At 48.4% G+C, this 16,124-nt stretch overlaps 1 protein-coding gene across 2 annotated transcripts; it reads left to right on the top strand.

The window, feature by feature from the left end:
• Positions 1 to 2,339: 2,339 nt before the first annotated feature.
• On the top strand, positions 2,340 to 14,743 carry RING1 (ring finger protein 1). 2 transcript variants are annotated; one of them, XM_075322436.1, is made up of 7 exons: positions 2,340 to 2,427; positions 11,363 to 11,456; positions 11,539 to 11,699; positions 12,135 to 12,350; positions 12,430 to 12,729; positions 12,934 to 13,111; positions 14,020 to 14,743. In XM_075322436.1, exons 1-7 carry the CDS (start codon positions 2,414 to 2,416, stop codon positions 14,119 to 14,121), a joined length of 1,065 nt encoding a protein of 354 aa, XP_075178551.1. In that variant the 5' UTR covers positions 2,340 to 2,413; the 3' UTR covers positions 14,122 to 14,743. The 2 variants fall into 2 exon arrangements, with proteins under 2 accessions (XP_075178551.1, XP_075178552.1); XM_075322437.1 differs by having other exon boundaries at positions 2,409 to 2,493.
• The last annotated feature ends 1,381 nt before the right edge of the window (positions 14,744 to 16,124 follow it).

The following is a 16,124-nucleotide window of genomic DNA, read 5'->3' on the forward strand; positions in this document are numbered from 1 at the left end:
GCCGAACCGAGAGCAGCGACACCCATCAGACCAATCCGCCCCCCTAGGTGAGTATGATAAAGGTGTTTTTTTACGTTTTACAGAGCAGCCTGGACTTTTATATACAGTATTTTGGAATACAGTATATATAAGAGGTCTCTGGTGGTGGCCACAGCTCATGAGGGAAAAATCTGGTGACAGGTTACTTTTAACATTGCAAATAAAGGAGAATCTTAGTAATATCTTTATTTCTTTTAGTCATCTGTAAAAATAACTGATTGAAAACAGTGATGACACCGGTAGCGGTTTATAGGCATATGTGAAGGGGGTCTTGTAGCGTATACACAGCACTTGTTCAGTGCTGTTGTACAGTGATCAGGAGGGCAGGAATGCTGTCTCTGTTGGGAGTCAGTCTGTGTCTGTCTCCCCCACTTCTGCCTGATCTCATGTAAGCAGCTTACTCTGCACTGACATTTCAGAATGTCAGTGCAGAGTAAAGTGCGGTCTCTCCAGACGGTTTAAGCCTTGCACATACATCTACTGTTCAAACACATATCAGACTGCATCCAACCGTGTGTAGTCAAACTCCCTACTTGATATTGTAAATTCTGAAGATGTTATTTTCCTGTTTAGTGAAATTAAGTGAATATCTTTCAGTAGTTCTTATTAGGTGGTTATTATACAGCCTACAAGTATCCAATCTGGTGGATTAGTGCCCCAGGACCTAATAAAAAGTGTCACGTTAAGGCTAAGTTCACATTTCCGTTGTTTTGCATCAGTCACATGTGTCGCTTGACGCATGTGACTGATGCGCTTTACAACAGATGACAAAGGACAGAATTCTTTGTCAGACTCCGTTGTGTGCGGAGCGTGAGGGGGCGGAGTTTGGGGTGGGTGGAGCAGAGCGGGGCCGTGGCACTGAGGACGTCAGTGCCGCGGGGAATGCAGAGCTGGGGACAGGTGAGTGTGTGTGTGTGTACATGCTGAGTGCGGGAGGGGGCGGAGCCGAGCGGGGAAGTGTCGGGCTCTCTGCACAGCCAGGGTAAATATCGGGTATAAGCAAAGCACTTTTTGCTTGGTTACCCGATATTTATCTTGGTTACCAGCATACACCGCTTAGCGCTGGCTCCCTGCACACGTAACCAGTGTAAATATCGGGTAACTAACCAAAGCGCATTGCTTGGTTACCCGATGTGTATCCTGGTTACGGGTGCAGGAAGCCAGAGAGAGCATGCGCAGCAAAATCCTACGGATCGCGCTGCTCAAAAAACGTTACAGGCTGCGTTGCTCCCGCCCGGCGGTCAGTTAAAAAACGACTGACCGCGACGCAGAGGATGCAACGCAGCATCATCAGTCGCAATCCGTCACTAATAGAAGTCTATGGGGAAAAACTGGATTCCTGCAAAATATTTTGCAGGATACCGTAATTCCTCAAGGTGACGGATTGTGACTGATGCAAAACAACGGAAGTGTGAACCTAGCCTAATATAGATGCCATCAAGAGTGTTGAAGGATAATGTCCCACAACCTTGTCTCGTCCATGTCTACAACGGATGTGGATCCTTGTATGTGTACAGTACTGATGCAGGAGCTGTATACACCTGTGTGCAGAGAGCTCCCCCTCGTGGCATCGGCAGGGCGCCACACATCACTACCTGGCCCCTTCCACCACATGGTCCTTATTATTTATTTTAGCGCCATTAATTCCATGGTGCTTTACATATGAAAAGGAGTACACATAATAGGGACAAGTACAATAATCATAAACAATACAAGGCACAGACTGGTACAGGAGAGAGGACCCTGCTCCTGAGGGCTCTATTCATCTCCATCCTCTCCCAGACATTGACATGTGGCTGCTGCCGCCAATCACTTGTCTCGGCATTGACACATTGAGTCAGTGATTGGCTGCAGTGGTCACATGTCCATATGACTGGAAGTGGAGGCTCGGAGCCCCACTGTGAGCAGTGGTTGTCGTATGGTCACAGCACGATGTGGCAGTGAGGAACCACTTATTTATCCCACAGCGCCACAGTATAGTTGGGCGATATAAATTTATAAAATGTTAAACTACAACACACATTCCGCTATTTTTGGCTGTGGAATAAAACACGACTGATCCACGACACAAAATATCGTTATCCAGTATTGTCACTGGAGATAAGTGTGATCCGCAGAACAAACACCACAAAAACCACAGCAAACACTGAAAATTCCTCTCAGAGTCCGCGTATTTATAGAAAAGGGCGGGGCTAGGGCTACTGTCTGAGTCATATGATTGGACGGTCACAGAAAGCTGCGCGGGAACTATGAGGTTTTCCCTGACAAAGCGCGGATTGGCTGATTTGGGTCGCTGGGCGGAGTTTTCAGGCTCACCGTTGCCAGGTCTCTGTAAAAAAAAGAAAAAAAGACAACTGCTCGCCGGAAGTGACGTATGACCGGAAGCAGGTAACGCTTCCTGTTATTCTGTGTATATTTTTTTCCCTTGCACCGAGAACCGGAGTTAAACGTGACGTAAGTGACCGGTACGAGACCGGGCGGCGCTAATGGCGGTGTGAGTGTGATGCTTGTGCCTGTACAGAGCGCCATATGTCTGTTGTGGAACTACAATGTCCAGCGTGCGGTGTTATGGAGAAGACTGGTGGAACAGTGTGCGGCTCCGGCTTGTAGCATTGCCTCCTGATTACACTGCTCATGATGGGAGTGTGTGCTGGGACCTGTAGTGCTGCATCGTTTTTAAATCCTCTGCCTAGATAGGGGAACATGCTGGGAATTGTAGTTCTGCAAAAAACACATGGTCCCCCTGATGGACGAGAAGCAGCTCTGGAGAGACTATGAGGGATGGCTCCCCGAGTCTCTGTGCTTTGCCCCCCCCCCCCCCCCCTCTTCCACGTCTGTCTGTGCTTTGGGGGCCCCCCCTCTTCCACGTCTGTCTGTGCTTTGGGGGCCCCCCCCTTCCTCTTCCACGTCTGTCTGTGCTTTGGGGGCCCCCCCACCTCTTCCACGTCTGTCTGTGCTTTGGGGGCCCCCCCTCCTCCACGTCTGTCTGTGCTTTGGGGGCCCCCCCTCCTCCACGTCTGTCTGTGCTTTGGGGGCCCCTCTCTTCCACGTCTGTCTGTGCTTTGCCCCCCCCCCTCTTCCACGTCTGTCTGTGCTTTTGGCCCCCCCCCCTCTTCCACGTCTGTCTGTGCTTTGGGCCCCCCCCCTTCCACGTCTGTCTGTGCTTTGGGCCCCCCCCTCTTCCACGTCTGTCTGTGCTTTGGCCCCCCCCCTCTTCCACGTCTGTCTGTGCTTTGGGGGCCCCCCCCTCTTCCACGTCTGTCTGTGCTTTGGGGGCCCCCCCCTCTTCCACGTCTGTCTGTGCTTTGGGGGCCCCCCCCTCTTCCACGTCTGTCTGTGCTTTGGGCCCCCCCCCCCTCTTCCACGTCTGTCTGTGCTTTGGGCCCCCCCCCCCCCCCCTCTTCCACGTCTGTCTGTGCTTTGGGCCCCCCCCCCCCCCTCTTCCACGTCTGTCTGTGCTTTGGGCCCCCCCCCCTCTTCCACGTCTGTCTGTGCTTTGGGGGCCCCCCCCCCTCTTCCACGTCTGTCTGTGCTTTGGGCCCCCCCTCTTCCACGTCTGTCCGTGCATTGGGGGCCCCCCCCTCTTCCACGTCTGTCCGTGCATTGGGGCCCCCCCTCTTCCACGTCTGTCCGTGCATTGGGGCCCCCCCCTCTTCCACGTCTGTCCGTGCATTGGGGCCCCCCCTCTTCCACGTCCGTGCATTGGGCCCCCCCCCTCTTTCGCGTCTGTCCGTGCATTGGGGGCTCCCCCTCTTCCGCGTCTGTCCGTTCACCAAGCTTCTGCCTCTGCTTGTGCATCTAACCACAATGTATGAAGAGTTCACCTTTATAATGAGATTCCAATTACACTACTCATATAAAACATTAGGAATGAAATTTATGTAAAAAGTTCACTCTACAGTGATATTTTATCATGAAAGCGGAGCATTATAAGGGACTCTGTCACCAGATTTTTGCCTCCTAGTCTGAGAGCAGCATAATTTAGAGACCAAAACCCTGATTCCAGCAATGTCACTTACTGGCTGCTTAGTGTAGTTTTGATAAAATCACTGTTTAATCACCAGTAGATTATCATTACAGGACTACTTGGCATGTTGTAGGCAGTCCAGCGTATTCATGAGCTCGATATAACTGCTAGGTCTGCAGCAGAGAAAATATTGATTTTATCTAAATGACAGTAAACAGCTCAGTAAGTGACACATCGCTGGAATCAGGCTCTCTGTCTCTACATTATGCTGCTCTCAGATGGGGCAGCAAAAACCAGGTGACAGATTCCCTTTAAGTAGAAGGTGGTGATTTTCTCATCTCCAAACAATTTATTGAAACAAATGCAAACAACAGTGGTGGGTGTACTGCCCATATAACCCCCCACCCACAAAAAATAAAAAAAATTGTAATTTTCTCTAACTTATCTTATGGTCCTGAGCATCAATTACAGCTGACAACGAAGCCTCCTGCTGGTCATCAGTGGAGTTATTGTCTGCAGAGGCACGGCGTCTCACTCTTTTTGTAGGGCAGCCTTGAGGTCATTGAGGTTCTGGGGTACAGAGTTGCAGCCTCTACACCGCAGCTCATCTGATCCCATAGGTTTTTTTATGTGGTTCATGACCAGAGAAAGTGCAGCTGCTCCATTTGAGGCTCGTCTGGTGACAGTAGTGGTTGATGCATTGCGCTTTCCTTGACGTCTCCAACATCATTGGCGGCCATCATTTCAGCTCAGTGTGAATAGACTTTCATCAGTGACCAACACTGAGGCCCCCTAAGTCTCTCATCCAGTGTAGATGACGCCTGTGCCTGGTTGGGCGATCAGGTATCTTGCAGATCATCTAGCATGCCGACCACATTGATGTAACTGTTTTGAATGGTCTGACGTTACACTTGGTGCCTCTCACCTCCCTCGTATGTGCCTGGAGTTATGTGATATTTAGCATCCGGCTCTGCAGGGCATTGTTCACAATGAAGCGGTCAGTGTGGGAAATGATAGAGGACGTCCACTTTTCTGCCTTTCTGTGACTCTTTCAGTGTCTCTGTACAACCTGCTGGTGACACTCTGTGATACTCTAAGCTCAGTGGCCACTTCCATTTGAGAACATTTTGCTTGAAGCCTGGCAATGGCGGGGTGCTGCTGATCCATTGTCAGGTGTCGTCTCGGACTCATGATGTCAAAATGTGAACGGCATGGTGAGGAGAAAGAATGCGTATTAAGCCAGCCAATCTGAACCCCAAAATGTTTTGGGCAATTCATGGATCAAACACCTATCATGAATTTTGCCATTAAGCTCCTTGTTAGAGAATAGCAAGTTATGCAAAAAGTCCTGAAACTTTAACAGTTGGACATGAGCATCCAAAAGATTAGGAAAGGTCACCGGAAAAGGTTAGAGGGCATTGTAGGATCATCCTGTAATTTCACCCGAAAGTCAAATATCCCTCACTTTTTGTGATTAGGGTATGAGTACAGCTGATGGTTTCCTACAATTGCATCCATTCTAATCACAGGAACATTATGGCAGTGTATAAGATGCTGTTCAGATTTCACTTTTTATTTGTGTGGCAGATCTCACCAGCGACCAGTGACCAGCCCCCATCCAGCAGCGATGCGTGGAAGCGATGCTGCGCTTGGTAACGAAGGTAAATACGGGTAAGGCCGGTTTCACACATCCGGCTTTTTGCCGTTTTGCCGGATGCGGCGCTCTCCCGTACAGTTAATACAGTACAATGACAGCGCAACAAGCGCCGGTCACATGCTGTCATGTGACCGGCGCATGTGACTCGGAAGTTACAGCGCTGTCATTGTACTGTATTAACTGTACGGGAGAGCGCCGCATCCGGCAAAACGGCAAAAAGCCGGATGTGTGAAACCGGCCTAACCAAGCAAAATGCTTCGCTGGTTACCCGATATTTACCTTGGTAACCAGCGCACACCGCTTAGCGCTAGCTCCCTAAACTTGTAGCCAGAGTACACATCGGGTTAATAAGCAAACCGCTTTGCTTATTTACCTGATGTGTACTCTGGCTTCGTGTGCAGGGAGCAGGGAGCCAGCACTGGCAGCCTGAGAGCGGCGGACGCTGGTAACGAAGGTAAATAGCGGGTAACCAAGCAGCCTTTGCTTGGTTACCCGATATTTACCTTGGTTACCAGTATCCGCAGAAGCTGTCTCCTTGCTCCCTGCACATTGAGTTTGTCGCTCTCTCGCTGTCACACTCAGCGATGTGTGCTTCACAGCGGGAGAGCAACGACCAAAAAAATGGTCCAGGACATTCAGCAACAATCGGCGACCTCACAGCAGGGGCCAGGTTGTTGCTGGATGTCACACACAATGACAGCGACGACGACGTCGCTGCTACGTCACAAAAAATGGTGACTTAGCAGCGATAGCGACGACGTCGTTGTTGTGTGTGACATGACCATAAGGCCATGTTCACACAGACATTTTGGAACAGATCTCCACCAAACTCCTGAAAAACCTAATTTCTATGAGAAATCCGCTTTGCTGTTCACATAAGCGGTCCATTCAGCTTTTCTTTTCCAGGAAAGGTTATGAAGAAATCCCGATTGGGGGAGGGGAGAGTGAATGTCAGTTTCAGGAAAATCCTGAAGGAAACTTAAGCAAACTTGGCACTTCCCAATGAAAAGGCTGTAAGAAATTGTAGTAACATCAGACGTCTCTGGGAAGCAATAAATCATTTAGGCTATGTGCGCACTGGGAAATGGAATTTTCTTGAGAAAATTCCGCATGCTCTCAAAGATTACCGCACCCGCGGTAAAAAACCGCGGCAAACCGCACCCGAAAACCGCATGCGGTTTGCCGCGGTTTCACCGCGGTATTGTTCGGTATTGCCACGGTTTTGCCGTGTGCGGGTTGGGATGTGCTTTATTGCATTCAATGCAATAAAGCACATTGAAAAAAAAAAAAAAGTCATTTAATTCTGAGATAGTAGATAGATAGACAGAAGAATAGATAGAGGGATAGATAGACAGACAGACAGACAGAGGGATAGATAGATAGAGGACAGATCGCTGCATTTCCCACGGTCGGCAGTGAGTTCACATTACCGGCCGTGGGAAATGACCGGTAATTACCTCTGCTGTCTGCTGCATTCATTCAGTGCTGTGTCTGTGACAGTCGCGGCTGGATGTAAGCAGCGCAGGACCTGTGGATTACGCCGGAGCTGTGGATTACGCTGGAGCTTTGGTGCGGGAGGGGTTAATAAAATGGTGAACGAGGCTTGTTTGTTTGTTTGTTTTATTTAAAATAAAGGATTTTTCTGTGTGTGTTTTATTCACTTTACTTACGGGTTAATCATGTCAGCTGTCACAGACGCTGCCATGATCAAGCCTGGAGTTAATGGCGGTGATCCACCATCATTAACCCCTTGTATTACCTTGCTGCCACTGCTACACGGCAGCAAGAAGAGCCGGGGACACGCCGGTGCTGCCGCATAATGCATGCGACAGTGCCGGGGCAGCTGCGGCTGATATTCTCGGCTGCGGGAGGGGGAGTGAGGCGGGGGACATTAACCCTGCCCCTCTCCCTCCCCAGCCTGAGAATACTGGGCCGCCGCTGTGTGCTTACCTCGGCTGGAAGGTAAATATGCAGCGGAGCCTACGTTCTTTGTTTTCTATATTTCCGTTTTCTTTCTATGTGTGTTCTATGTGTCTGTGTTCTATGTCTGTGATCTATGTCTGTGATGTCTATGTGTGTGTGTGTTTACTCTCTGCACGGCTTCCTCTTCCTGTAATGACATCACTTCCCTGCAAACCGCAGACAAGTGATGTACATTACCGGTTTTAAACCGCGAAATACCGCAGGGAATAACGCAGGAAAACGCAATGAACCGCACAGAATTTGCTGCCTGCGTTATTTCCTGCGGGATTTCATGATTAACATTGGAGTCAATGGAGTGAAATCCCGCAGCGACGTGCGGAAAAGAAGTGACATGCACTTGTTTTTGCTGCGGGATTCCCACAGCAAAACATGCAGCTGTCAAATTCCGCCCAGTGCGCACAGGATTTTTTTTCTCCATAGGATTTGCTGGTGATTCACTGCAGAGATGTTATGAACATTTTTTGCAGCGAAACATGCAGCAAATCCGCAAAAAATCCGCGTCAAAATCCGGTAAATGCGCACAGGGCCTTAATATCTCAGATTTGTAATGCACCAATAATGCTGACCACACAGCAGGCGCTGCTCGCCATTTATCTGGACTCATTCCCCTATGAGATCCGTACAGTTATTGTACATATTATTGTAGCAACAAGAATCAAAATTGCAAGTTTTTGGAAAAACCCTAAATGCCCTACAATGTCCGAAATCATATAACTGATTAATGAGAATCTTTTATCAGAAAAAATAATTGCTTCATCTAATAATAACATATCGCAATTTCATAAAAAAAATGGAACAATTGGTTGTCTTTCTGTTTAAACACTGTTATCAAATAACTTCGTAGATTCGTATATAAAGAATGTGATTGGAAAATTAATGTAACGTCACCATTTCCCCTCCCCTCTCCCCTCCCCAACCCCCTTATTATTGTGTTTACTGTTGAAAACTTATGGTCAATATGATGGAATACTTGACATATTTTATGAATAAAAATTTATGGTTAAAAAAAAAGAAAAGGCTGTAAGAAAAAAAAAACACTTCATGAAATGCTTCATTATTTAGAAAATTTTCATTTCCTGAAGTAGTTTCCGTTGAAAATAAAATCACTTTTAACCGCATCAGAAAAAACTGCCTGGACATCGCATTACAGGACCTGCTTATTTGTTTTTTCATTTTGTATCTGTTCAATCTTCTGTCCAGACAAAAATATCGTCTTCGTCTGCACAACCTCCCCCCCCCCCACCTCCATCTATAAAAATAAGAGATAATGGAATGTTAAAGGCTATGGAAAATGGATCAGAATGGATGGTTGTCTGTTGTCATAGCGTTGCACGTGCCCAAAACTAGAGACGCCTCCAGTAAAAATGCAAACGGAAAACAAAATTTCCGTTTTTCAAACTGCTCCATCAAACTAAAACTTTGGAGACTCCAGAAAGAAGACAGCTGTGTGCCAAGATCTGGAAATGAGGAGGATATGTCAGGTATCATCGTCATTTCCAGATCTTGGCACACAGCTGTCTTCTTTCTGGAGTCTCCGGATTTGGGACTCCTGAATATCGATTGTTTCTGTCCCTTGATGAACCCTGGTACACTGGAAACTAGGGAGAAACGCGTCGGGACGCTTTGGATATGAAATTTCAGATAAGTAATCTCTATTACCTCTGGTGATAGGTGTGTCAGTTTGGACAGGGTCCCTGTAGGGTTGGCCTAGGGCAGTGATGGCGAACCTATGGCACGCGTGCCACCAGGGGCACGCTGAGCCCATTCTGGTGGCACGCGTGCTGTCGCCCGATTCTGCAGTTTTGATCTGCTAGTGCAGTGGTGCCGGCAGATCAAATCTGTGTTGGAGCGGAGGAGACATTTCTCCTCCGCTCTGACACTCCTCCTCTCTCAGGCTGCAGGTGTGTTGCCTAGGAGACGGAGGAGCGGCGCCGGCGCCTTCTGCTGGCCGCGTGGGAACTGAGGACGCAGCGGGGGAGCGTGTGCAGGTAAGTTGTGTGTTGCGCTTTTTTTTTTAATAACTCGTGTGCGGCTGTGCCAAGGTGGGGAATGGGGTGGGGGAACGCACATGGCAGCGTGGGGTGGGGGGGGACGCACATGCCACCTTGGGGTGGGGGAGGGGGAACGCACATGCCAGCATGGGGTGGGGGAGGGGGAACGCACATGCCAGCATGGGGTGGGGGAGGGGGAACGCACATGCCAGCATGGGGTGGGGGAACGCTCATGCCAGCATGGGGTGGGGGAACGCACATGCCAGCATGGGGTGGGGGAACGCACATGCCAGCATGGGGTGGGGGAACGCACATGCCAGCATGGGGTGGGGGAACGCACATGCCAGCATGGGGAGGGGGAACGCACATGGCAGCATGGGGTGGGGACATGCATGCCAGGATGGGGGGGGAAACATGCATGCGAGGATGGAGGAAACATGCGTGCCAGGATGGAGGAAACATGCGTGCCAGGATGGAGGAAACATGCGTGCCAGGATGGAGGAAACATGCGTGCCAGGATGGAGGAAACATGCGTGCCAGGATGGAGGAAACATGCGTGCCAGGATGGAGGAAACATGCCACGATAGGGTACATTTACCAGGAAGGGGTACATTAATCAGGATTTGGAACATTTACCAGGATGGAGGACATTTACCAGGAATGGGGTACATGCCGGGATGGGGGAACATTTACAAGGATGGGCAATATGTCAGGATGGGGTACATTTACCAGCATGGGGGAACATGCCAGAATGGGTAACATTTACCAGGATGGAGGACATTTACCAGGATGGGGCCGTGATAGGGACAAATATACCAGAATGTAGGAAATATATATCAGGATGGGGGACATGTTTACCAGGAAGTGGCCGAGGAAGGGGGACATAACTACACAATGAAAGGGGAGGGGAGCCACTCGTACGTCTTTATGGGATTTCAAGATGTTCAGACTTTGAAATGTAGATGTGGATTACAGGGTGAACTCTGATTGCATTCCAGGCTAAAATCTCTGTCTAATATGCTGCAATTTTTTCCAGAAAGATCAATCCAACTGCTGTGTCTGGAAAGGGCAGTGGGAGAGGCTCAGCTTCAATGTGTGGTAAGCACGCATGAGCGTGATGCCCCCTGCTGAAGAGAAGAGAAGACGGCAAAGGTAAGGTTACAATTAATTATTTACATAATAGGATTGGTTGGCACTTCGGAAAAAAAATTGGGTTTAGGGCTACAGTTTGGGCACTCGGCCTGTAAAAGGTTCGCCATGACTGGCCTAGGGCTTCCCGACAGTGAATGGGGGCGCCCAAAACAGTTATGGTGTCACACCCTCCATTGCTAGGTAGGGATTTCCAGGGCTCATTAGGGTCATTGTCCCTTTGAATACCTACTGATTGGAGGGGGCTACTCATTGTTTTCCTGCCTGGTGCGTTTTGTGTCATTATATGTCTTTGAGTATCAATAATATTTTCATTGACTGTCATTGCCCCCTGACCTATTATGGTACCTTGTTCAAATTTTAATTTAAGTGTGTGTCCTCTTTGGGCCTTTTAACTTAATTATTAAAAGTTAATTTTTACCGGGTTTTTCTTTTGAGGTCTTTCTGTGTATATGTATATATATATATATATACCCTGTGGTTATCTTTTGCTGTGGCTCTGGTTTTTGTGTCTCCTTTCTTGTTTTAGTCTGTATATTTCTCTTCTAAGATTTTAACTTTTTTGTTCTCACGTAGACGGGCCGGTGACAAGATGGCGACTCCAGTGAGTGCGCAGTGCTCCAGCAAGACGTGGGAGCTCAGTCTGTACGAGCTGCACCGCACACCACAGGTACATCACTGACAGGAGAAAGCTGTAGACTCTGGCATCCCGCGTTGTGGACATTGGGTAACGTTCACTGATGTGTCTGCAGGAGGCCATCATGGACGGGACGGAGATCGCGGTGTCCCCTCGGAGCCTCCACAGTGAGCTCATGTGTCCTATCTGTTTGGACATGTTGAAGAATACAATGACAACCAAAGAATGTCTGCATCGGTTCTGCTCGGACTGTATCGTCACCGCTCTGCGCAGCGGGTCAGTATTACTGGAGCACAGACAGTATTGGAGCATCCAAATGTAAAGCCGTAGACACCACTGTGCTAGCGAGATAAAGACTGCACTGGATGATTGTTTTTAGCCCGGAACTTGTCTGATAGGTATTGGTTCTGTAGCTGGGACCACTGAGCTTGGCTAGGGAAGGGTTAGTATAGGTGGAGGTCCCATCTGTTTGACATTTATGGCATGTTTTACGAATGTTCCAAAACTGTATCCTCTCACTATCCCCAGACACCGGCTCATCCTTTATGCTGGTGGTCGTGCTTCAGATGACTGAATGTTGATGCTGCGCCCATGTGGCTATATTGCTCACTAAGTGCCCTATTGGGATATATTGTAGGTCCAAATGGAGAGCTTTGATAACATGATGTGCAGCTCAGAGCCATGATCATTTTCACTTTTTCTTTTACCTAGGAACAAGGAATGCCCTACATGCAGGAAGAAGCTCGTCTCTAAACGTTCTCTCCGCCCCGATCCAAATTTCGATGCTTTAATTTCTAAGATCTACCCCAGCAGAGACGAGTATGAAGCACATCAGGACCGAGTCCTGGCAAAGCTGAGCCGGCTGCACAATCCACACGCTCTGAGCAGTAGCATCGAGGAGGGCCTTAAAATGCAAGCCATGAACAGGTAAAATAGAAGCGTGATAACCGGAGAGGTAACTGAAAACATCCAGACATTTCTGACCACCTTCCTCTCCTCTATTTAGGGCACAGCGAGTGCGGAAACACCAGCAAGAGTCAGACAATACAACATTCAGCGGTGGAGAAGACAACTGTGACAGCCGCTCGCACGTCAGCAATCCGTCTGTGCACAGCAACCAAGAGGCAGGGCCGAGCCGCAAGAGATCCCGAGCCTCGGAGGATTCTGGAGCAGAGCCGGACATGTCACATGAGGGTGGGATGAGGAGTCCGGATCCACAAGGATTGGGAGAAGCAGGCAGTGAGATTGAGCTGGTGTTCAGGGCCCATCCTCTGCTGGTGGAGAAGGATGGCTACAGCCAAACCAGGTGACGCCTCTGAGCTCCGAGATCATTAAAGGGTTGAATCGATTGCATAAGGCAGTGCGGATTATTGGGGTAATCCCAGATCACATTGCCTAAATTCTGAGTGTTCAGATGCCTTGAACGATGCAGGTTATAGTGAGATTCATGGCTCCATGTAAGAGGACTTGGCTCAGATTTGCAGGGTTTGACCACTTCTCTTTCCTCCAGGTTTGTGAAGACCACAGCAAACGCCACAGTCGATCATCTTTCAAAGTATTTGGCTCTTCGTATCGCTCTGGAGGAGCAAGCTCAGAGAGGAGGAGCAGACGGAGTAACCCTGGGGGAGGTCAGCGAGAAGCAGTATACAATATATATCTGTGCGGGGGCTGCAGGAGGACAGTACACAGTGAGTATACTTCATAAAGAACGTATAGATAAAAGCGCTATAGATTTCTACACTCGCCAAAGCACAGAAAAGGCAGCGCCGCTCCAATCCTCACTGCGGTCCTGATAAATTAGTGGTCAGTATCACAACCAGAATTAAGACTGGTAAGCAGGTCCAATCTGCTCACAACATTAGATGATGAGAAACTGTGGAAAGAAAAGCGCAATAGGGTCTTACCCCAAAAAGGAGGAAGATATGTAATAAAAACACACTCCAGGTCCAGGCAGCAGTCCCAAAGTTGGCTGATAACAGAGAGTGATAGAAGAAGGGTCTTAATTCCGCGCCAAGGACTCAATGGATCCAGGAAGAGATTAATGCGAGAGATTTGATGTTCTCTTGCCAATGTCCTGATGAAGGGAGCTGTGTCTCCAAAAAAGCGTAGACTTGTGCATGTTATTAAAGAAGCATTAATCTCTTCCTGGATCCATTGAGTCCTTGGCGTGGAATTAAGACCCTTCTTCTATCACTCTCTGTTATTGCACAACATTAGATGGTCAGAGATGGCAGAACCTGGATGGGTTTGCTGCATTTTACAAATTACTTGTCCATAGTCACTTCTCTATACATGGTGTCTAGTAAAAGCATTGTATAAATGCTGCGTCTGCGTGCTAGGAGACAGAACTGCATGTAATGGAGCCTGCCATGAATTTTATTCTCATGTTTCCCTCTGTAAACTCAGATGCACTTGAGGTGCAGTAGAATTATAAATGCAGCTCTGGCTGTAATGGGAGTCTATGGGCCAGGATGAGCTATCAGTCTGGTGTAATGATGTCACGGAGGCCTGGACTTCTCTACATACTACAGTACAGGTCAGCGAGAGGTTAAAAGTGGACTTATAATTTTTATTTTTTTTTCCTTTTCCTCATCAGACTCTGAATGGTTCGTTAACACTTGAGCTGGTTAATGAGAAATATTGGAAGGTGAGCAAACCCCTGGAGTTGTACTATGCCCCAACCAAGGAGCAGAAGTAACGCTGACTCCCGGGCCTTGTGGGAAGATGGACTGGAAAATAAAAACACAAAAATAAATCAAGACTGTTTCAGTTGTGTGACAGCAGCAGAGGGGGTGCGCAGCAGAGGGGGTGCGCAGCAAACGGAGAGACTGATAGTAAAAAAGAAAAGAGGCCAACATTGTGACCGTTCCCCACCTTCACCCGCACAGTGACGCTTGTACAGAGGGAGTGACTGGCACAGGTGTTACAACCCCTGGTGAAGGAGCACAATGAAGACAGGACGGACCCGCCACGGTGGGTGGGATTCTACCCTGCGACAGCTTAAGCTTCCCTCCCGTCTGCATCATGTCAGTACAGCGCTCCGCCCCGGCATCCTCCGCACATTACACCTGTCGTCGTCCTCATCCGTTGTGCTCCTTGTTTTCGTGTGGGATCTCATTAATTTATATGACATATACTATATTCTGCTGGGATTTTCCTAAGATTGTAATAGTTTTTATACTAGATCATTTACTTTTTAGAATTTTCTTTGCTTTTTTTTGTGTTTTAGGAAAATTTATCGGCAGCAGCAATATATACTTTCTCTACGGAGTCTAAATGTGGTCTGATTTTCTTTAGTAAAAAATTACTTTATTTCAGGATTTGTCCTGTGCGTCAGTGAATATGTGGGGGGTAAAGCTCAGCCAATGCCCCTGCCCCCACAATTTACTCTAGGACTGGTTCACACATGAGGAAAATGCTGCAGTTTAAGGCTATGTGCGCACGGGAGATCGTATCTGTGGACTTTTCTGCAGGTATTTCCGCAAGTTCACGCAGCAACTCCACGAAATCCGCAGCTATCCATTGCTGCGGTATATCTGCGGAGTTGTTGCGGTAAACCTGCGGAAACAGTGCGGAATTCCCGCCCTGTATCTAGATAGTGGAGGAGCAGGAATTCCATACATAATTCCGCATGAATAATGGACGTGCGGCTGCGGGAAATCCGCAGCCTCAAACACTGTAGCATTTATACAGCGCTCCCCAAATCCCATAGGATAACATGGGGAGTGTCTGTACTTGCATAAACCTGCGGATTTTTCAAGAAAAGCTGCTGGAAATTCTGCGGTTACATTCTCCTGTGGGCACATAGCCTTAGTGCCATTTGGTGAACTGAGAATGTGGAGCACATTGCAGTGGCAGACACAGGGGCGACATGAACAAATCTGATCTATGTGCTGCAGAAATTTGCAGCATGGATATTGAAAAGTGGTGCGGAGTTTTATATATATTTTGCAGCAAATCCCTTACTGATAAAGGTATTTCTAGTCTGTCCTCCAAGCTGCAGTATGTTCTGATAGTCATGAGATGCTGGAACTTGTAGTTCTTCAACAGTTAGGAACCTGCCTTACAATAATATCTGCAATGCGTGTGGCGTCTGGGGCAGTAAGGCTAGGTTCACACTTCCGTTAAATCAATCCGCTGCTCTGGTAAACAACGGAATCCGTGGAAGGACCGCAGCCTGTAACGTTTTTTGAGCAGCGCAATCCGTAGCTTTTTGCTGCGTATGCTGTCTGGCTCCCTGCACTCGTAACCAGGATACACATCGGGTTACTAAGCAATGCGCTTTGGTTAGTTACCCGATATTTACACTGGTTACATGTGCAGGGAGCCAGCGCTAAGCGGTGTACGCTGGTAACCAAGGTAAATATCAGGTAACCAAGCAGAAAAGTGCTTTGCTTTTAGTTATCCGATATTTACCCTGGATACGTGTGCAGGGAGGCCGACACAGCCCCACACTCCGCATGTGTGTACACACACACACACACACACACACACACACTCGCCTGTCCCCTGCCCTGCAGTCCCCGCGGCACTGACGTCCTTAGCGCCACGGCCCCGCACACAACGGAGTCCGACAATGAATTCTGTTCTTTGTCATCCTTTGTCAACGCATCAGTCACATGTGTCAAGCAACGCATGTGACTGATGCAAAACTATGGAAATGTGAACCTAGCCTTAATCTTCCTCTGTGCACAGATTACA

The sequence above is a fragment of the Anomaloglossus baeobatrachus genome, chromosome 9 (assembly GCF_048569485.1).
Source record: "Anomaloglossus baeobatrachus isolate aAnoBae1 chromosome 9, aAnoBae1.hap1, whole genome shotgun sequence".
NCBI lineage: Eukaryota > Metazoa > Chordata > Amphibia > Anura > Aromobatidae > Anomaloglossus > Anomaloglossus baeobatrachus.